Here is a 24,321-nt window from a genome sequence, read left to right on the forward strand (position 1 = left end):
GTAAAAATATTCTGAAGGTACTTCTCTTCTTTCTTTTGAATTAACATCTGTAACTTACTACTGCAACAAACCAAATAATGTTATGTTTTCAAAATCAAAAGATGGCAAAATCACATGTAATTTATTATAACATTAATACATGCTAAAATGCTTATTCCTGTAATCTATATATACATGCAATTACATGCGATCATCAGATATACAAACAAGTACATCTCTACTTTTTCTTCCCCTTCCTTTTTAATCGTTGTGCATGCTTATGTGCTTTATGATGTGTTCTCTTCTTTTCTGCAATAATTTCTAAGTAGCGCCTCTTATTGTATTTCTTGAACTCTGCATCTGCCAAAAGTTCATCAACAATTGTCTTCTTTCTCTGTTTCTTTGGTATCCTGCTACTGTAAAAATCTTCAGGTGCATCCACAACTTTTCCAACCTAAAAATAAATATAGACATGATATTTGGTATTCAAATTCTGCATCTGCATTAGTACTAAATAATATACATTAAAAATAAATGAGGTTCTTTATCTTAAGCACTATAATGTTTCACTGGGAAATCAGAAATGGCATAGTTATCTAACAGAAGATACTGCTAACATTGTGTCTTTAGTAAAATAATGTTACTTGTATGGTCTGGGGTAAGGGGACGTTGCATAGTATGCAAAACACAGATGCACATACACACAACACAACACAACACAGTAATTTCTATTGCTACTCTCAGCCTTATTAAATTACAGAAACTGGATCATCGACCATGGGAAAACCCAAGAGGAAGGTGAAAAAATTTTCTTTGTGGGAAATAATAGATATCTACAGCATATCTTGAGTAAAAGTTACAGATGTGAATTTCACTCCACTCTGTATCTCTACAAACAAATAACCTTCGGAACTGGGTACAGTACAGGAAGAGGAATAAACTGCTCACCATAAAGTGGTTCATGTGAACAATTCTGAATACACCTTTTTTAACAGAAAGTAAAATGTGAAAAGGTATGCCCAACTTTCAAGCAGACGGACAGATGTCATATTTGTTAAAATATTGAGGGGTAAATATTTTTAATGTTTCATCTTCCATCACAAATGAATGAAAACAGCAAGTGAATTAGAATCTTTTGTCAAAAGATGTTCCATTTCTGGACAGAGCACAGGAAGAGTGGCTATCAGTAACCCTATGTAGAAGCCTCAACTTTCTAGCCTTACCTTAATGAACATTACATTACATGTATGACTTTTTTTTTTTCAATTCAGTTTAGAATCTCTAGAATGGAGAGAGGTGTAGTTGACATTATGAAATGAGTCTCACATTCTCACTCAATAATTATGTTTATTGATGAAAAAGTAATCTGAATTTTTAACAATAATAGTTAGAATAACAAATAGAATGATAAAAAGGAGACAACAAAAGAACTTGACTGCAAAATATGTAAACCCCAAAATATCTGCACTAAAAAGACAAGTCTATACTTTACGAAAGAAACTATGCAGTACGGAAACGTGGCAGTCAGTGTATTTTGCAATGAACTTATGTATGGAAAAAAGTTAAAATAATTTGGAAGACGTTTAAAGTATATTACAAGTCTTAGACAACCATCTTCAAGAAAGTTTTCCACTAGACAAGCATATACTTCCCAGTAACAGCCAGCCGGTCCAGTCGGTATGAACAAAATAAAATAAAAGCTAGATTATTTTACCATGTACACTATACAACTTACAATTAGTTCAAACACTGTCTATATTTCCTCAGTTCTATTATTAAATATTATCAACAACAACAACTGCTATGCAATCATGATGTCATGGTTCCTGACCTACAGTTCACAAAAGGTAAATACTAACCTTGAAACTGATACAGAAAGAAGCTAAATCTCAAGACTAAAAAGAAAGGCAAAGATGTGAAAAGGAAGATACAATATTAATGTTACACACAAAACCCTGCAATTTTCATGGCATATTAAAATCAAGTCATTACTAATAGCAAAAGAAGTCAAGGGCATGCAAGCTCACCAATAGTTGAGACATTAATATGTATACTACTTAAGGCAAATACAAATGATAAGAAGACAAGGAGTAGGAAAAATTAGACTAGTGGAAGAGATAACTGCACTATTGAGAAAAGGTAAGAATGTGGGAACATGTTTGTACTGGGCTGTTTTGACAGGTGGCTCTGCATACAAAATCAATGTACAAAACAGCAAGGTGCAAAAAGGCACAGCAAAACAGCCAACAACACAGAGAGTGGATTTCCGACAAAGTACTTGGCTTGGAGAGTTCTACTGGGGATGAGGAGTTAAAGGAGCATTAGCATATATGGCATCTCAGTTGTTGTCGTTGTTGCTGTGGTCTTCAGTCCAGAGATTGGTTTGATGCAGCTCTCCATGCTACTCTATCCTGTGCAAGCTTCTTCATCTCCCAGTACCTACTGCAACCTACATCCTTCTGAATCTGCTTAGTGTATTCATCTCTTGGTCTCCCTCTACGATTTTTACCCTCCACGCTGCCCTCCAATACTAAGTCGGTCAACCCTTGATGCCTCAGAACATGTCCTACCAACCAATCCCTTCTTCTAGTCAAGGTGAGCCACAAATTTCTCTTCTCCCTAATTCTATTCAATACCTCCTCATTAGTTATGTGATCTACCCATTTAATCTTCAGCATTCTTCTGTAGTACCACATTTTGAAAGCTTCTATTCTCTTCTCGTCCAAACTATTTATTGCCCTAGTTTCACTTCCATACACGGCCACACTCAATTCAAATACTTTCAGAAACAACTTCGACACTTAAGTCTATACTCGATGTTCACCAATTTCTCTTCTTCATAAACACTTCCCTTGCCATTGCCAGTCTACATTTTATATCCTCTCTACTTCGACCATCATCAGTTATTTTGCTCCCCAAATGGCAAAACTCATTTACTACTATAAGCGTCTCGTTTCCTAATCTAATTCCCGCAGCATCACCCAATTTAATTCGACTCCATTCCACTATCCTCGTTTTGCTTTTGATGATGTTCAACTTATGTCCTCCTTTCAAGATACTGTTCATTCTGTACAGCTGCTCTTAGAGATCCTTTGCTGTCTCTGACAGAATTAGAATGTCATCGGCGAATGACAAAGTTTTTATTTCCTCTCCATGCCTTATAATTCCTAACCCGAATTTCTTCTTGTTTCATTTACTGCTTGCTTAATATACAGATTGAATAACATTGGGGATAGGCTACAAGCCTGTCTCACTCCCTTCCCAACTACTAATTCCCTTTCATGCCTCTCGACTCTTATAACTGCCATATGGTTTCTGTACAAATTGTAAATAGCCTTTCGTCCCCTGTATTTTACCCCTGCCACCTTCAGAATCTGAAAGAGAGTATTCCAGTCAACATTGTCAAATGCTTTGTCTAAGTCTACAAATGCTAGAAACGTAGGTTTGCCCTTCCTTAATCTATTTTCTACGATAAGTCGTAGAGTCAGTATTGCCTCACTTGTTCCAACATTTCTACGGAATCCAAACTGATCTTCCCCGAGGGCACCTTTCTACCAGTTTTTCCATTCATCTGTAAGGAATTCGTGTTAGTATTTTGCAGCCGTGACTTATTAAACTGATAGTTCAGTAATTTTCACATCTGTCAACACCTGCTTTCTTTGGGATTGGAATTATTACATTATTCTTGAAGTCTGAGGGAATTTCGCCTGTCTCATACATCTTGCTTACCAGATGGTAGAGTCTTGTCAGGAATGGCTCTCCCAAGGCTACCAGTAGTGTATTAGTGTATTCATCTCTTGGTCTCCCTCTACGATTTTTACCCTCCACGCTGCCCTCCAATACTAAGTCGGTCAACCCTTGATGCCTCAGAACATGTCCTACCAGTCTTTTGGATGGATGTTAATAAAACATTCAAAGTCATAATAGTCAATTGTTTATAAAACTGATTTAAATAGGAATTAGGAAGATTTTGTTTTACTTACACACACACACACACACACACACACACACACACACACAGAGAGAGAGAGAGAGAGAGAGAGAGAGAGAGAGAGAGAGAGAGAGAGAGAGATTGGGGGCACCTTGCCTTGAAATAAACAGGAAAGGCAAAAGCTGTCCTCAAATCTGTGCACTTGCCACACCTTTTGTGGTTAACTACATGAAAATACTTTCATGACTATCTGTTAAAAGAAGTTTAAAAATGTCACTTGTTTTTTGCAATGCTTAACTTACCTGGAAATATTTTGGTAGCACTTTAAGGTCATTCTTCTTGTAGAAATGTTTTGGATCAAGAGCAGCCCTCATCTGAAGAACCATCAGGTCATTCTTTGCTTCATCTGTGAGCTCAGGTGCTGGCATATTAAACCATTTAGCACCCTTTGTGCGCTCTCGTTGTTTCTGAAATGGAACATACATTAAAGCAGAATTTTCGTTAGGAGGCTTGTAATTTTCAGTGCATAAACTGAATTGACTGAAAACCATGAGTTGTAATTGCTCAACAAATTAAATCACCCAAGAGTCAAATGATTTTGCATGAACAGCACAAGAAGAAACAACTTCCAAACTTACATATTTAAAGTGAATACATAAAACTGCAACTAGTCACTTTTTTGAATTTGTTATTTATTCATTCCATGAAGCACTTTTTGAAACTTTTCAAGCTCATCTTCAGATAGTGCATAGGAAGCTGGGTGCTGGCTCTGTGACAAAAAAATGGAACATACTTTGAGGCATGAGTACTGTTATCTGCCGATTTGGATCCAAAATTTAGTTTTGTGCTTTTTGCAACAGTACGGGTGGCTTTTGTTGTTGATATCCATCTATCTGCTTATTGTGATGGCCAGTTGGTACCACATCACTCACTTTCACTGTTGTCACAATGTGATATGACACATATTCTGTAGAAGTGAGTGATGTGGTACCAACTGGTCATCACAATGGAAGCAGACAGATAGATGTTAACAACAAAACCCACCCATACTGTCGCAAAAAGTACAAAACTAAATTTTGGAGCCAAATTGGCAGATAAAAAATACTCATGCATTAAAGCATGTTCCATTTTCTTGCCACACAGCCAGCACCCAGCATTATGATTCAAATAGCTATGTAACTTTGTGTACACTATCTGAAGATGAACCTGAATGGTTTCAAAAAAGTGACTGGTTGCAGTTTTATGTATTTACATTCAATATACATTCATGGATTCTTAAACATCTGTAATGAATAAGTTTAATCTTACTTATTTAACTTACATTAACCATTACAAACTACGGAATACAGAACAAGACTTGTGATGAACAGAAGAGAGATGGAATAAATTAAATTTGCCTCAATCATGTATGAAACAATAACACTAACACATCCTGAAGGCCTAATTGTGACAACTGTAATGGTGCTCCTGGTACTTGGAGGCATCTGCTGTAAAATACTACCCTTCAGGTTAATACACTTCCTGCCAATCAAACAGCTAGCTGGCAATCCTTAACAAGAAGCTCTCATTCCATATCTCTCAAAGATCAGAAGCACGATACAAGTCTCTAGTTTCCAATTCTCCCTTTCTTTCACACTACTGGAGTTCGTCAAAATTTGCAGTCAATGAGCTTGGGTGATGTTTCAAATTGTCCTACATCCACACGCATACTCCGTAAGTCACTATATGGTGAAATGGTGGAGAGTACTAAGTTATTTCCTTTCATGTTCTTCTCACAAATGGAGCTAGGGAAAGGCAACTGTCTAAATGTCTAATACTTGCTCTAATTTTTCTGAACTCGTCTTCGCAGTCTTACATGATATATATGTTGGCAGCAGTAGAATTGTTCTGCTGTCAGCTTCAAATGCCAATTCTGTTAATTTCCTAAATAGCATTTCACAAAAAGGACTTCATCTTCCTTCTGGGGATTCCCTTTCAAGTCCATGCAGCATTTTCATAACATTCACATGTTTATCAAACCTACCAGTAACAAATCTAGCAGCATGCCTCTAAATTGCTCCGATGTCTCCCTGGTGGGAATCCCAAACACTTGAGAAGTACTCAAGGATGGATCATACCAGCATTTTACAGAATCTCCTTTATAGATGAGCTAATCTTTTCCAAAATTCTCCCAATAAAACAAAGTCAACCAGTCACCTTCCCTACTACTGTTGTTACATGCTCATGCCATTTCATATCGCTTTGCAATGTTACACACAGGTATTTAACTGACACAATCGTGTCAAGCAGCAAAACACTGATACTGTGTTTAAACATTACAGAATTGGTCTTCCTAGTCATCTGCATTCACTTACATTTTTCTACATTTAGAGCAAGCTGGCACTCATCACACCAACTATAAATTCTGTCTAAGCCTTCCAGTACCTTCTACAGTCACTCAAAGACAATAATTTTCCAATCATCAGCAAAAAGTTGCAGTCAGATCATTTATGTAAATAGAGAACAAATGCAATCCTATCACACTTCCCTGGAATACTCATAATGATGCCAGTGTCTCTGATGAATGCTCACTGTCCAATATGGCTTACTGAATTCTACTACTTATGAAGTCACTCTCATAGCTGAGAACTTAATCTGTGTGCTCGGACCTTTATTAACAGTCTGCACTGGCGCAGTGTCAAATGCTTTCGGAAATCTATGGAAGTGGAAGCTGTCTATTGCCCTTCATTCTGGTTCACATGATGTCAGGCAAGAAAAGAGAACACTGAGTTTTGCATGAGCAATACTTTATAAACCTCGGTCAATTTGTGTGCATAATCTTCTCGCATTAAAAAAATTTATTACACATTATGTTCATGAGAAATATGAAAATAATTGAAGAAACATTCTTCAACCTCCACTTAAGTTCTCTTGCACAGTTCACTTAAAAGTCAATATGTTGTCATCATCATCAGAATTATTACTCATGTTTACTACACAGCAACTGACTCACTCCCAATGAGCACCATTCAATGACTATCACTATACCCTGCTCGCACTCTGTATGGTCATGGCAGACAACAACACATTCTGCCAGTGTTGGGATGTTTGACTGAGTCTTTATTGTTAGTAAAGAAGGGCCTTCATTTGCTGTCCACTTTTTATAAAATATGGTCAGCTGAAACACAGAAAAGGGGTTAGTCACTGTCCTCACCCATCTAGCCCCCTCCCTGTTCCCATTCCACTACACAGCCGTCATTACACTGCCACACCCAGTCTTTTCATTTCTTTTATTTTTATTTCTCTCCTTTGCACTACTTACCCCCTGCCCCTTCTGCACCTTCTCTCCTACGCTCCGTCTAAACTGCAACACTTCACTGTCTGCCACTCCCACCATACTATCCCTCCTCCTCCCCACCCCAACCACCTCCTTACCCCCACCCAGTCGCCACTCCCATCATGCACTGGTGCTGCAGCTCGCAGTGTAGTTCCAGCTCTCTGAGACTGCAGATGTGTGTGCAAGTTGCGCTTGCGTGAGTGTGTGTGTGTGTGCATTTGTGTGTCTACTGCTGACAATGGCCTTAATGGCCAAAAGCTATGATTGTGTGAATATTTTTATTGTGCCTATCGTGTCTCAGCATCTCCGTTATATGATGAGTAGCAACTTTCCTTCTCTCGTATTGGAACATGGGTATTGCAAGACAATGTACTTCCCCTTACAGCAAGTATGTTGACTAATTGGAAGATAGTTTCACATACTAGAAGATACTTGAGTTATTTTTTAAAAGCTATACATCTTCAAATTGTTTACAAAACAACCTTATCCCCTTCAAAATACTCTCCAATACAACTAATACATTTGTCCCACAGGGGCTTCCACTGTTTGAAACATTTTTTTAGTCATCTTTAGAAATGGGTGACAGTTCCTCCCTCATTTTTTTCCTTGACTTTCTCAATGTTATCAAATTGGTGTCCTTTCATGACCCTTTTCATGTGTGGAAGCAAAAAAAAAAAAAAAGTCACACGGAGCCAGGTCAGGTGAGTAAAGGTGCATGAGGCAACAGAACCATGCCATTTTTAAGTAAAAACTGTTAAACAGAGGTGGGTGTGCAGGTGCATTGTCATGGCAAAAGAACCAGTCTCCTGTCTATCACAAATCGGGTCTTTTTTTATGAACACTGTTGCACAGTCTGCGTAAAACTTTCAAATAAAAGGTTTGATAGACTCTTCTAAATGATTGGGCAGTTGATGCAAGTCAGGACGAGGTTTGTCACCAATTGACATGTCGCCATTTTTAAATCGAGCAAACCACTCGTACACTTGAGTTTTTCCCATAGTGTCATCTTGGTAAGCTGTTTTTAACATGACAACAGTTTCAGATGCAGTTTTACTCAGAAAGAAAAAATTCACAGCTGCACTTTGTTCACTTAAATTTGCCATCATAAAAAACGGAACAAGAACATAACAGCACTAGCAAAAACAATCACTGCAAATGAGCAGAACAAGCCAGGTTGAGAACAAAGGCAGCACTAAACTGGCAATAAGTTGCCCTATAAACGCCTAGTGGCCGAAATGAATACTACGCAAACTCCACCCACAGCAATGTCTTTCCGGTTTTTTTGGAGTACAACCTCGTAAACAGAAAGACCTTAAAAAAGAAATGATATTTTTTTTAGTGTTGAAACTGGAACCATATGGCTTTCCTCACATGATATTTGTGGTTTGATTAAATTTTCACTTCACAGCTTTAACATAATTTACTAAAAATTTGAATGAAGATTGTGACCAGGCTGATTTTTAGTGCGGCCCTAAGTCTATGTTATGGTGAAAGGTGGAGGCCTGATAGTGAGTCTTTGAAGTCAACAAATTTGATAATACAACATGGCACACTGCTACATTTAGTGAACTGTTCAAATAGTTACTCAGAAGATAGTCAGCAATCACAGGTTACGTACACCTCACCCTTACTACGGATTGTTATTTTGGTGATATATGATGTACCACAAATTTGTTTCATTTGTTGTTGTGGTTATATTGTTAATTTATCTGATTATTTCAGCTGTTTTCCAGATGCTGTGTGCATTTTGTCTTAATACTTAAGTCACAATTGGGTACAATTGCTGCTCTTTTATGGGACGAGGCAATTTGCCTGCAATGGCACACTTATTCCTAGTGGCTTGGAGTGAGAGGCAGCAGACGTGTATAAATGTAGTACAGGAATGCAGTGCGAGGTGTGGCAGGTGTACAGATTAGGCATGCAAAACACCGGTACTGGGAAGGGTAAGGTGAGGTGCACAACAAAGATGATGTGGAAGCATGAACTGGTAGAAAGTGACTGAACAGAGGAAGAGGAAACTGTTGTGTAAAGGGTGTAGTGAGAGTGGGTTACTGTAGACTGAAACCAAGAGGAATATGGGAGCAGCGCATGTGGTGCAAGTTTAACTTCCAGCTACATAGTTCAGAAAACCTGATGCTGGAGCGAAGGATCCAGACAGCACAGCTGTGAAGCAGCCACTGAACTTGAGCAAGATGTAGTCACAGTAGCATGTCCCAGTGGGTGGTCAATTCTGTTCTTGGTCATAATATGGTGGCAGCCGCTCATTCTGAAGGACAACTGGTTGGTGTACAACATAAAATATTGTGCAGCAATTGCAGCAAAGCTGTTTTCATACATAACCTTGTCTCTGATAGAATAGCATACCTTTGTGACAGTACTGGAGAGTGCTCGATGGATGAATCTGACAGGTCTTGCACCTGTCTTCCACAGAAATATGACCCAAGTGGCAAGAGGGTTGGGAGTGGTATGGATAAGGACCAGGATGCTGTGTTGGGTGTGTGGGTGACAGAATACCACTTTATCAGGGGTGGGAAGGTTTGTCAGTAGCAAATCCATCATTTCTGGGCAAAATGATACACCTTGGTTCAACAAACATATTAGGAAGTTGCTGAGAAAGCAGATAATTTTTCAGTCATTTTAAACGTAGTCACTGCCCTGCTGATAAACAAATATCATGCGAAATGAAAGCAGCTGTCAAAATGTCAACGAGAGATTCTTTTAACTAATTTGAAAGCAATATTTTATCTGCAGATTCTAAAAATAACCTCAAAAAATTTTGGTCCATAAACTCTATAAATGCTACAAATAATTCAATACCTTCTCTTGCTGACAGTATGGGCAATGTAACAGATGATGATAAACAGAAAGCCGAAATTCTAAACCTAGCTTTCAAAAACTCATTTACAGTAGAGGACTGCACCCCCATTCCCATTGTCAATTATCGAACAAACGCAAGGATGGCTGACATAGTGTTTAGTGTATCTGGGATTGTAAAACAGTTAAAATCCTTAGATGCCAGGAAGGCATCTGACCCAGAAGGTATCTCTGTAAGATTTTATGTTGATTATGCTACACATATAGCACCATTCTTATCCATCATCTATCAGAGATCATTGGAACAGAGGAAAGTTCCATGGGACTAGAAGAAGGCCCAGTTCATAGCAATCTATAAAAAGGGTAGAAAATCGGATGCACATAATTACTGGCCAATTTCACTGACATCGATTTTTTGTAGAATCATGGAACATAGTTTGTGTTCAGACATATTGACCTTTCTAGACTCTGAGAAGCTCATCTGCAGAAACCAGGATGGGTTTAGGAAACAGCAGTCATGCGAGACACAGCTGGCCGCCTTTGTGCATGATATACAACAGGCTCTAGACACCAGCTCCCAAGTTGATGCCATGTTCCTCGACTTTCAAAAGGTGTTCAACTCAGTTCCGCACTGTCGCTTGCCCCAAAAAGTGTGTGCTTATGGTATATTCAATGACATATGAAGATGGGTAGAAAGTTTTCTAACAGGCAGAGGGCAGTATGTTGTTCTGAATGAGGAGACTTCAACAGAAACACGCGTAACATCAGGTGTGCCCCAGGGCAGCGCAATAGGTCCACTGCCTTTTATGATTTATGTAAACGATCTGGTTGATGGTATTGACGGCGGCATTAGACTGTTTGCCGATGATGCTGTAGTCAACAGAAAAGTAGTATCCCACAAAAGTTGTGAACAAATCAATGAGGATTTGCAGAAAATAAATGCATGGTGTAATGACTGGCAGTTATCTCTCAATATTAGTAAGTGTAACCTACTGTGTGTAACAAAGCGAAAAATCCACATTAATATACAAGTACATAATAAATGCCTAGTCTTTGGAAGCAGTAACATCCATCAAATATCAGGTTGTGACTATTCAAAATGATCTCAAATGGAACGATCAAGTAAATTTCTTACAATATTTCAGTTTGTCCAGTATTAGAGTACTGTTCGTCTGTATGGAACCCTTACTGGTTGGGTCTGATTCAAGAGATTGAGAAGGTCCAAAGAAGAGCGGCAAAATTCGTGACTGGTACATTTAGCAATCGCGAGAGTGTTACAGATCTCATAGAAAGTTTGAGGCGGGACACACTTGCAGATAAACACATGCTAAATGGAAGGAGCTGCTCACTGAATTCCAAAATCCGATCTTCGTCAAGGATGTAGAACTTATATTATTACCACGAACTTTCAAATAGCGCAATGATCACCTTTCAAAGGTAAGGGAAATTACAGCTCATACTGAGGCATACAAATAGTCGTTTTTTCCTTGCGTGATCCGCAAGTGGAACAGAAAGGGGGGGGGGGGGGGAATTATGACTTTAGCGCGAATAGTGCCCTCTGCCACACACCACTTTGTGGCTACCAGAGTATATATGTAGATGTAGACACATCTAGGTTTACAGATAGCAACTGACACAGTGTGTGACAGCAGATTTTTAAAGGTGCGAGCATAAGGAATGTTTCCAAGTATGTGAGTAAGTAAGAGAACATTGTTCTCCCCAATGAGTGTTCATCAGAAACAAAGGAGAGCTCCTTGGAAGTGTGATAGGACAGATTTTGCTTTCATGTACATAAGTGATTGGACAGACAGGGTGAGCAGCAACATTTGACAGACTGATGACATTGTAGTGAACGGGAAAGTTTCGTCCTTGACTAATTGCAGGAGAACACAGGATTGCTTAAATCATGATGAACAGTAGCTTGCTTTAAATGCAGAAAATGTAAGTGAATGCAGGTGAGTACGAAAAAACAATCACGTAATGTCCAAATACAATACTGGAGGTTGTGCTGCTTGATGTAGTTACACTGAGTAAATATCTTTGCTTAATGTTGCAAAGTTACATGAGATGGAACAAGCATCTACAGTCAGTAATAGGGAAGTTGGTTGGTTGATCTGGGGGAAGCGAACAAACAGTGAGATCATCATATTAGGGAAGGGCAGGGAAAGAAGTCGCTCATACCCTTTCAAAGGAATCATCCCGGCATTTGTCTGAAGCAATTTAGGGAAATCATAGAAAACCCAAATCAGGATGGCCGAAAGCGAGTCTGAACTGATGTCCTCCTGAATGCAAGTCCAGTGTGCTAACCACTGCGCCACCTCACTAGGTCAGTAATAGGGAAGATGAATTAGGAGAATTCTAGGGAAGAGTTGATGTTCTACAAAAGAGACTGGGTACAAAAAACTAGTGCAACTCGTTCTCCTGTAATGCTAGTATTTGGGATCCCCACCATGTCAGATTAAACAAAATCGTAGAAGCAATTCAGAGGTGTGCTGCTAGATTTGTTACTAGCAGGTTTGATCAACATGTGAATATTACGAAAGTGCTTTGTAAATTCAAATGGAGGGAATATGGCGTTTTTTCACAAAGAACTACTGACAAAATTCAGTAACATAGATTTCACATAAGAACATCAAAGGCAAGGTAAGAGAATTTGGGCTTGTACAGAGGCATACGGACAGTCTCTCTCTCTCTCTTTCTCTCTCTCTCTCTCTCTTTGTTAAAATTCATGGTGAAACCTCCAGCTGTCATTTATTTTGCACAATTCGTCACTACAGCTGGAGTCAAGAAGGATGGTTGTCAAGTTCAGGCTTGTTCTGCGCACCTGTGTCACGCGTTCTCCGACAACCAATAAGCATTCAGTAGCATTCTGAGCACTCTGCTATGAATGTTGTATGCAATGCGAGCATTATACTCGACTGTAACACATTATTTAGTCAATTTTTATTCCATTTGTTGCACGTTGTCATCGCTAATGATGAAGATAAGTGACAAGTGCTACCTAGGAAAACATGACAAACAATTTGCGGGATACACACTTTCATCGAGCACAAACCATATATATGTGCATACTGCAACATCACTTGGAACCAGCAACAATGCTATCACTATCCTAGTCTCGACCTGTGCGAACCAACATTGTTCATCGATCGGACTGTAGTTTTGATCAATGACAATTATGGAGCTTAGCTGGTATAAACGGCAGGAAAGGTAAACCCTAATTTGAACAAGAGTAATTTGTTCTCTTAAGGCCAAAATAGCACGTAAAAAAAAGCAGAATAACAATAATTTTCATAAAGAACTGACATTACTAGCTGTCAACTTGGACTTGCTTCTGCACAAGGTTATCGGAGAGTTATTATTGTGAAAAAAATTTATGTATTATGGTTGGCTTAAAAAAGCAAACTACTTTTGTTTAAATTATGTTTTAATTTCCCTGCCATTTATGCCAGCAAAGCTTGATAATGGTCACTGACCCAAACTGGTTGGTAATTGTGCAAACTAAATGATAGCTGAAGGTTTCACCATGGGCTTTAACTATTATCTGGTGACTGAATATCCCTAATTGCACACATACATAGCCTTTTTACTCTTGTTTCATTAGCTAGTGAAAGAACAAATGGAATGACTAGTAATCATACAAGATATTCTCTGCCTTGCACTGCATGGAAGCTTACAGAGAATGTAAATAGATGTACGCACATGTACGCACGTTCTAGCACTGCACTTTGTTCATTTGGTGTATCAAAGTTACTTCATGCAGAACGTTGAACTACAATAATGATCAGTTTATGTTTGCCCAAATGACAGCAGAAATATGTTTGACATGCACTCCATCACAATCAGAAGCTGGTGTCAGTCGACTGTTAGCCACAGCATGCTGCAGAAAATTTCGAGAATGAACTGTTCTGATCTAGCCGTGGCCGCGAGTTCTTTGTGGAAATGTTTCCGGGAGGTTTTGCCATAACTGGTGAGTTGGAAAAGGGTTCCATCAAACTGATAATTTTAGCACACACTTTAAATGTGGTTTGGAAAATAAAGGAAGCAGTGGACTCAAACTTGCGACTTCATCTACATTGTGCTATGTTTACCAGAAGACAATGAGCAGATTCAGCACAACAACAACCTGAGAGGAAGATAACACTTCCTCTGGTAACTGCTGCACCCTACCATGTTGCCAGATCATATAGATGGCTGGACTTAGAATTCTGAGGGGGCAGCAAGTTTTACTCACATGTACAACATCTCTGCCATGGCTGACGGGCAGCCACATTTTATGTCAAATACTGTACAGAACTAACATACAATGAAATGAAGTTTTGGGAGTCCCATGAATACATCTCAAATTTGGTCTGCTCAGTGTTGATCTTTGGCACACAGGATATACAAATTCTCTCTCTTCCAGAGCAATTTGTACAGAGCAGAAAATGAAACCTATCAAAATGAATAGAATATTACAGTGCTTTGTAATATATAAACTACAACAAATTAAAATAAGAGAAACTATAGCGTGCATAACAAGAATTTACTTCATCTCTAAGAGATGATATTACAACAAACTTTTGTTTAAAGACTGTATTACCCTCCTCCCCTATTTGTCATGTGACAGAAAAATCGTACAGTATACTCTGATCAAAACCTGAGCAGTCAACATCACTAAACAGCATAGTAACAATACATCTATTCATTACAATGTATATTCCACAGCAGTTTTGTAGTTTTGTCTCATGCAAACATCCATGTACTTCCATATTTATTTATTTGTGTAATACTGAGTTAAAACCTACAAGGAAAGAAAATATAGGAGCACAAAGTACTATTACTGAAACATATCTTACAAATACAGTAACTCTATTTCAAGTAAACAAAATGGAAGAGTAGCAGACCTTCCAGCAAGTACCTTTCTTTCTAGTCTCAATCGTTTCTCACTGGTCTCATGTGGTATAGCATGCTGCTTTTCAAATCCAGGTTGTATAACACTTTTTTGTAACAGTTTATCAACTGATGTTAATTTCCTACATGATTCATCAACTCCTGTACCTCTTTTCAGATTCATATCAATGTAAGATGGCATATCTTCGAGCCCTGGTATCTCTTCGATCAGAAGAGCTGCTCTGAAATTAGAAAAAAATAACTCATCAACATAATTTTCTGCAAACGAAACATCAAAATAATCTTTGCAAAGAAACTGCACAACAGATGTAAGAAAAGTGCACATTTATACATAGAAAGATGTCAAATGAAACACACATGGAAGCGAAAAGCGCAGTACATGGAGTGTTCAACAATTACTGTAGCAGACTCTTATCTAAAGACCACACCAAGTACAGAGAAGTTCTTGCAATATATTTAAATTTTCAGTGTTGTCAAAGTGAGTGTCCAGGCACTCAAGGATGACACAGGTATCAGAACTGAGAGTAGCAAAGCAATATCAGAAATGCTGAACTTGCAACACCAATGTTCTAAAAACAAAGGAAGATCCTGGAATACTACCCCAGATTAAGTCACACAACACAAAAAAATGAGTGCTATAGATATCAATGTCAGTGGTGCTGAGAAACACCTGTAATATAAAAAAATGAATATCTCAAATGCCAGTGGCCCTGCACGCTCACTGCCAGATATCATACAGAAATTTGTAGCAGAGTTGCCGCTCTCTTAATCATAATATACAGTAGACACCTAGAACCAAAAAAAGTGTGTAGTTTTTGGTAAGAAGCATACGTCAAACCTTTCCACATTAAGGGCACAAGATGTGGGCCACAAAATGATCATTTCATTTCACTGATATTCATACGTTGCATGTGGAATCTTAATAGTCATACATCTTAACTCAAACCCAATGTACTATCTCCAAGTCAACCAGCAATGCTGAAAACCATGGATTAAAGTAATCACATGTATGCAGTATTTCTTGACTTCTGAAATCACTCGACCCAGTACCACACAAACACTTATTAAAGAACATACTACTATAAGAGATATTGAATGAAATTCGTGACTGGATTTGGGATTGACTGGTAGGGAGAAAACAGCAAGTTATCTTGGACGGAGAGTCATTGAAAGATGTAGAAGTAACTTTAGGTATGCCCATGGGAAATATGTTGGGACTCATGGTGTTCATATGTTTATGATCCAGCAGACAATACTAATAGCAGTATCAGACTTTTTGCATACATTTATAATGAAGTATGATCTAAAAACCTGCATCTATATCCAGCCAGATTTCGAAAAGCTTTCATGGTGGTGCAAAGATTGGCAACTTGCTTTATATGTTCAGATATGTAAAATTTTGAACTTCAAAAAATTCAGAAACATGTCTTAGCACTAAGGCCAAAATATAAATGAGTTATTATTGTACTCAGTAAACACAAACAAATTACTTGTAACCATTTTTGGGGGTATGAAATGGAATGATAATACAGACCCAACTGCAGCTAAGTAGATGGTAGACTTCAGTTTACTGGTTAGGTAAACGGAAAATACATTCTACAAAAAAGACTGCTTCCAAATGCTCACACGACTCATCCTGGAAGAGTGTTTGGAACCCACAGCAAAGAGGACTAAAAGGGGATACCAAGCACATACAACGAGGGAAATCAAACATTTGACATGCAGAAGAGCATCGTAGAAATACTGAACTGGTAGGTGCCTAAGGATAGGTATCAATTATCCAACAAAATCATACTTACAAAATATCAAAATAAAAAAAAATAAAATATGGCTCTGAGCACTATGGGACTTAAAGCAGCTGAGGCCATCAGTCCCCTAGAACTTAGAACTACTTAAACCTAACTAACCTAAGGAGATCACACACATCTATGCACGAGGCAGGTCTCGAACCTGTGACAGCAGCGGTCACACGGTTCCAGACTGACGCACCTAGAACAAAACTTCAGAAGCAGTATAAAGGTGAAATCCAGAAATATACTACAGACTCCTATATACTGCTCATGTGGGCACCACGCACACAGACATGTCATTCCCACACTCTTTACACAAATGAAATGGAAAGAAATCATAAAATGTGGTACATAACACGCAATTGACAGTAGTTTGTAAAGTATGGCTGTAGGTAGGAGAACACAGTATTTTATAAATATACTTATCAGTGGATATGACAGAAATTACTTTGTTACAAGTGTGGTTTATACATCATGAGCGCATTACATTTTAAGTAAATCGGGAAAGAAAACATCTGTGTACGAGAGAGTGCCCTAAGCAGACATCAGCAGTTTAGTTATAAAGGAGGACAACATATTGAGCACAACATGTGAAAAAAAATAAGAATTGCTCCAAGAAAAACAAATTGCATTTCCAAAATGTAAAATCATATTTTTTACACTCTTCTAAGTGTGATGTGGTGATTATTATTTGTTATCGTTAAGTTTAACACTGAAGAGAGGAGATTAGCGGAAAAAGAAGTAGAAGAAAGAAAGACCAAATTTTACTTCTTCTGACTTACTTCTTTCTTACTTCTGAAGTATTTGCATCTATATTCAATAATTCTTGGAGATCAGAGTCAATTAAATTTAGCTTAGCATCATTTTGGGAACATCCTGCTACTTCACCAATATCCGATTTCCTATCACCATCATCATTGCCCTCACTCTCATCCCCATCGTCGTCGTTGTCATCGTCGTCATCATCATCATCATCATCATCATCATCATCATCACCACCACCACCACTCCCAACACTTTCTCCAAATGTGTAACTTTCTTTCCATTTGCCACGACGATCCTCTTGTACTATTGCACCTATGCTTACAAAAAGAAAATATGATAATTATACCACCATATCCACATTTAGATACACAGTCAATCAGGGCAACTTTTTAGCAGTCAAGTTATCTGTGTAGTACTTACATTTTTGTTTCAAATGGTTGATGTTCCACATACTGGCACTATCTTATCCAAAAAGTAACCATAGTTTTACTATCTCCGTTACGCTTAGTGCCTGAATACAGAACATCAGCCATTTGAAACAAAAATCTTAAGTGATACAAAGATGCCCTGACTGGTAAGAAGTTACCTTCATTGACTATATGCCTAAGTATTAGGACTAAGGATATTTTAGAGAAAATAATTTACATCTCAATAGGCAGAAAACAATGTGTACAGAAAAAAATAACAGTTTGAACGATTTCATTGGGGATGGGTACAAGGTAGAAGAGGACTGCAATAGGTTTCTGGAAATAGAGGTGAACAAATCTCTGACATCGGAACCACATTGATAAGATCTGTTCTAAAATAAGTACAACTATATCTTAATACATTTATATGTGAAATGTGGTTTATTTACCTCTTAATGCACAATTCTCAGTCACCTGATTCATGTATAGAAGGCATGACAAGATCTAAAATAATAAACTTTTTAAAAGAGACACAATATTGTCACTTTTTTCCCCTTTTCCGTTGTCCCTCAGTTGCTTCAGAATTTATGCCAGTATGTTTCGTCTTTGCAACTAAGTGAAAGGCTGTCTGTTTTTTGCCATATGCGTTTCACTTCTTTTACTTATGAAGCATCTTCAGTGTCCTGCATTACATGTTTCTAATTATAATATAATAAATGTATTATGTAGAGTTACAATATGCTACAATGTTACATTTCCTCATGCTTTTCTCGTTTTTCAGATTACGAACAACTTTAGTAGCAAAAATTTTATAACATTAAATTATCATTTGGTGTTACTTACAATTTCTAATATTGTTAGTCCATATGTGCAGTCCTGAAAATGTGTTCAATCGGTCCCCATGCTCCAGCTAGGACACTTTTCCACCCACGTTTATTAAAACACTATGAATATGTTTGCAGAGTGAGTGAGGTGTGTGTGTGTGTGTGTGTGTGTGTGTGTGTGTGTGTGTGTGTGTGTGAGAGAGAGAGAGAGAGAGAGAGAGAGAGAGAGAGAGAGAGAGAGAGAGAGAGAGAGAGAAAATTATGGCTGATAATGATTTGGTCATTAATTATTTTCTTTTTCATTGCAAGGGCTCTTTGTATGTTAAAGTTTTTCTGTAATGTCAGGAGATTTTTGTTGCAATCATTCAATCTAATAATTTTTATGTCTTGTTGCATGTTTAATGGTCCCCATCCAATTTTTTATTAGGTATTCAGTAAAGGTGATGATGATGATGATGAGTCCCATACTCCGTTTACCGAGCGTAGGGGAGCGACGCGGGAGACCCGCGCCGCCATACTAGGCAAGGTCCTAGTGGAGGTGGTTTGCCATTGCCTTCCTCCGACCGTAATGGGGATGATTGATGATGATGATGAAGACGACACAAACACCCAGTCATCACGAGGCAGGTGAAAAATCCCTGACCCCGCCGGGAATCGAACCCGGGACCCCGTGCTCGGGAAGCGAGAACGCTACCGCGAGACCACGAGCTGCGGACTAGTCTGGTATTTTCATGCTTCCAGCTCCTTATATGTTCTTTATACCTAGTTTTGAAATTCCTGTCTGTCTTCCCTGTATATACTGATTCCATTCTTGACATTCTAACTGGTGTATACCTACTCCTTGGTATTTACTTGGTTTGGCTGTTGTTGTTTGTAAATGTGACTGTAGAGTTTCTTGTTCTGTAAGGAACATGTAATCTCCATTTCTTTAATATGCTTGCTAAAGTGTATGCTGATTTGTGTTTGTATATTATAGTGTATCGTTTATTTCTGTTAGTCATGTCACAATTATTATTGTTTCATGTTCCATGTGTGCTGTAGTGTCTGTGAGGTTCTATGGCGCACCCGTTCTCTGCTTGTTTTTATTTTGATTGTTTAGTTGAGATTTTCTACTACATGGGTGTTGTAACCATTGTTTGTGGCTATGAGTCTTGTTTTTAATTCTTTTTCACCGTTTTCTTTTCTTAGTTTGATATTATTTAGTCAGTGAACATTTTTGATTTTGTGGGTGGTTGAATGATGAATGTATAATTGGATCTGTAGCTGTTAGCTTTCCAAAGAAGTCCAGTCAAAAGTGTACTTGTTGTTGTCTCTCTTTATCTTTATATGCAAGAAATGCATTTGATTTTGTGTTTCTTTTTCCATGGTGAATTGAATGCTTTAAGTATATTGTTTACATCTGTATAGTGCTTATCTACTTTCTCTGTTGGTTCATCTGCCATACAGATTAAGTCATCCACATATCTGTACCAGTAAACAATTTTGTAGCCTGTCTTTGTGATGACTGAATCAAAGATTGTGTTTTCTATGTGGTTGATGAATATGTTTGCCAGTGTTCCTGATACTGGGGATCCCATTTGAAGCCCATCCTTTTATGAGTAGAACTTCCTTTCAAATTGGACGTAATTTTGGGATGTCATTGCCTTGTGGGTTTTGGTTATTTTATTAATACTGTCTGCAGGTAAAGATGACCAAAGCCGTTTGTGGAATGTGTAACAATTTTATTTGAGTTATGAGGTCCTCCCCCACCCCCCACTGCTCTTCATTTCATAGTGTTGCATAATGATTTTGGTCATGTGTTTTGCCAAATGGTATGATGATCCATTCATGATACTACACGATACATTTATTATATGTCTAAAAAGAAACACATACTATACAACACTGAATATATTTCATAAATAAAAGAAGTGAAATGAGTATGGCAAAAAACGAACTGGCTTTCATTTAGTTTCACACATGGAACACACCTCCATGAAGAAATACAATAGTTTACATTATTTTATATACATTTCTGAGACACTGCTACACAAATTCATACTGCACTTCCCAGAATACAAAGATAAAATGTATAATTCCCTTGTGAAAACTGTGAAACTGTTCTCAATGAATTCATCAATAGAATAATAATAGTTTTCCACCTGGAGAGTAGAGAGTAATCTTGTCTGTGAACCATACCCCATGTTACATATATCACCGCCTTTTATTTTATTCTAAAATTTAAACCACATAGACACTGATGTTTCGGCGTAAGAGTTTTACACTGTTTGTGCTGGAAGTTCAAAATTTTCTCGGTGTGAGTACTGTAATTGCGGTCGAAACGGAAAGATTTTACTCTATGCTGAGTTTTATACAAGAATAACAACACCCCATATATGTAAAGAGAGAATACATAGGCTTTTTGGTAATACTTTACTTAGCCTACTGCAGCAGTGTAATAGTGTGGTGATACTGGCAATTAATGCTGTTCCAATTCTATAGTTGAAAGGTCTTGTATATAGCCTTGTCCATTCAGTAAATTAAGTATCCTCATAAAGCAAACATTTCATAACAAAACATTTGCACTAATATGAAGATCAAATAATTTCCATCATTCAACGGTCGTTGACAATATCAGCACCACCACTGGTGTAAATAAAATTTAACACATGTTCATAATTATTTTCTTTTATAATACTAAGAGTCTCATGACATGACATTTGTTAAGCTTCCTCACAAGATTGTACCATAAAGAAAAACTGACTCAAGGCAGTAGTGATCAATATCTTTCTGGCATCTATGTTAGTGGCACTTGCTAAAATATACATTGTAAATGCTAAGCTATTGAGTTTATTGCCAAGTACTCAATGTGTAGGGGCCTTCCTTCCTATTTTGGTTTTTATCACAACTTAGGCCTGAGAACTTAAAGATTTTGCTTCTGCAATTTACTGATCATTGCAAGTTGCCTTAATTTAACTCTGTTCCGATGATTTAGCTTAACAATGATTCATTTTGGTTTTAACCCCCATTAATTTAATTTTAGACTATTTTGATGGAGCCAAGATTTTTTAGAGTATTTTTTACTCTTTCTGAAATTCTTTCAGGTACCTCATTTTCAATTAGGACTGATGTATCATCAGCAAATAAAACAGAATGAAAATCAGTAGCAAGCGGTAGATTGCACCATACATCAATACAGGGAGCAGAGACGGATGCACACAATCAGATAATTGGAAAACTCCAAAAGAAAGTCATCAGATGCACAACAAAACTAATACCACAGGTATCTTGCAAAAACAAATTTAATGAATCAGAAATTGTAATTATAAGAAATCTGTAAATATATTGGATGGCCTACTTCTTTCAATGGTAAATTGTTCAGTGCCTCTAAACAGAGATTTTCATGTCAATAACACAACACTAAAGAAAATTACTGTGTGTGCAGCAAAAGATTAAAAATGACAGACCCTATGAATGTCAGAGGGTAATTACATGACATACTGCCATCTAGCACAGAGAGCATAAATAAACTGAACATCCTCAAAAGAAAAGAGAAGAGAAGGACCCTTTTATCTCTCGATGCTGGTTTAAGGTGAAGCTGTAGGGCCCACTTGCAGGCAAATTCATAGGGCAAGTGTAACTTCAAAGTTGGAAATTGAATAAAATATTTCCTTTAGCATGTGGAACAAGGAAAAAAGGAAGACAAGATGTTTGTTCTCACAATATAGAAAAAGTCATGCAGACTAAATAAAAAATGTGTTCCAGATTCTGTATACTGGTACAAAAATGATTTTCGCGAGCTTTGACTGTATATTATTTTTTAAATGTTTTCTGCAGTATGATAAAAAAATTAGTTTTCAGTTTGTGTAACTATATTAGTATTATGTGTAGTGTTGAATAAATAAATATTTGCATACTTCCCTTACATAAGCGCGACTGCTGCGTAAGTTAATGTGGCTATTAGTATTTATCATCACTGTGCATAACTAAAAAAAGTTGTTTTCTCTCTGTTTCTCTATGGTACCTACAATGTCTGGCGATTCCTAATTATCTATTAACAATTTTTTTATATACCTGTGACAAATTTCTATGTAATTTGTTGAGTCTGTGTAAAACTGGCAACATGAAATGCTTCATATAAAAGTAAAATATGTTCTAAGATAAATAAATAAACTAGGCTTAAACAAAGTTACATAAAAGAACACCTGCTGCTTCACGATAGGTTGTCATTATAACTGAAAACGACAAATGTGTATCATGTAGTTCTCGCGGAAATATCTTAAATCTCCTGACTGTGTCACGGCATCACGCTGATTTACTATATTCTACAAATCAGCATTTTCTTCCCTCACACCTCAAAACAGCTGTATTTTCGCGTCATCTCACCTTTCGCTCCCCGTACATCTTCATACACGCCAATATCATAAAGCCGTTTCTTAGATGATAATTTATTGTTCAAATTTGCTAGTTCAGTTTCTATCAACTGCTCAAAATTCATTCTTGTAACATATACTGCGACACCACGCTAACTCAAAACACGCACGATAGATTGTAAACAAACGTATACCACAGTTCCTCGTGCAAACAAAATTTCGTGATGCACAAAGCAAAGATGCTAGCTTGGAAAATGAGCATTAAAAATATCTTGAAAGTCTGAGCATTAAAACTGAAAACAAAAATATTAGAAACGCCACTTGCAAATTATGTTCATCCACTCAATGAAGTCGCGTAAAGAATAAATTATTGACTGGACTCCGTAATAGCAAAAGTAATCCTCCAAACAAACGACCACAAGTAGCCCATCATTACGTAAGGTAAAAGACAGAACTAATCTCCATCAGTAAAACCAATTTTGGTAATAGTTCAGAATTTAAGAAGTAAGTTACTTCATTACATATAGCCAAAAAGTTGCAAAATTACGAAACTGAAATTCCGACAGTGCCCGCATTCGGGCAATGAAATAAATTCGATGATGACAATTGAAAATTTATGTCGGACCTGGACTCGAAACCGAATTTACGCGTGCCGACGCCTTAACAACTTCGGATACCCGAACACGTTTTCTGACCAGCCCAAGTATCCGACTTGCTCACACTGCATTATAGTGACCCCTATCCACTACCCTTCTTTCTCGCATCCTCACAGTGATTCCAGAAACAGGTAGGGTGAATACTTCATAAACACTGAATAATCATGAGCTACCGTCAAGGCGCATATATGTATATGTGAGGTGTATTTTCTTTCGGAGATGTCCCTAACTAGACCTGAATATCTGCTCTTACCTGTAAGCTCAAGGACTCTTAATCACTGTTCTTGGCATCGACGTTAGCACCAAAGATAGAAAAAATAGTTCACACAAAAAAGAAGATGTCATCTGCAGGACCAGACACAATCTCGAGCCTCCTCATGCTCCATTTGTGCAACAAGTTTATAAGTAAACCTCTGTCCCCCATTATAAACTCCTCATTCCCGAGTAGCACATTTCCAAAGTCGAACCAACACATATAAACGAAAATGAAGGCTATAGTATGTCCAAAATTACTTTGGGATTGACATTGAGGAAGGAAGCGATTTGGCAGGGGGCAGGGGAGGGGGGAAAGGGAAACCCAGGCGGCAGGGCTGG

General features: G+C 37.7%; 1 protein-coding gene across 1 annotated transcript; it reads right to left on the bottom strand.

Moving 5' to 3' along the window:
* Positions 1-99: 99 nt before the first annotated feature.
* LOC126267496 (deoxynucleotidyltransferase terminal-interacting protein 2) lies at positions 100-23,301 on the bottom strand. Its single transcript, XM_049972781.1, has 5 exons — positions 23,085-23,301; positions 17,506-17,800; positions 14,941-15,154; positions 4,213-4,377; positions 100-433 (listed from the first exon to the last, which is right to left on the bottom strand). The coding sequence occupies exons 1-5, from the start codon at positions 23,194-23,196 to the stop codon at positions 218-220; spliced, it is 1,002 nt and encodes a 333-aa protein (XP_049828738.1). The 5' UTR covers positions 23,197-23,301; the 3' UTR covers positions 100-217.
* Between the last annotated feature and the right edge of the window lie 1,020 nt (positions 23,302-24,321).

Source organism: Schistocerca gregaria, chromosome 4 (genome assembly GCF_023897955.1).
Source record: "Schistocerca gregaria isolate iqSchGreg1 chromosome 4, iqSchGreg1.2, whole genome shotgun sequence".
Taxonomy (NCBI): Eukaryota; Metazoa; Arthropoda; class Insecta; order Orthoptera; family Acrididae; genus Schistocerca; species Schistocerca gregaria.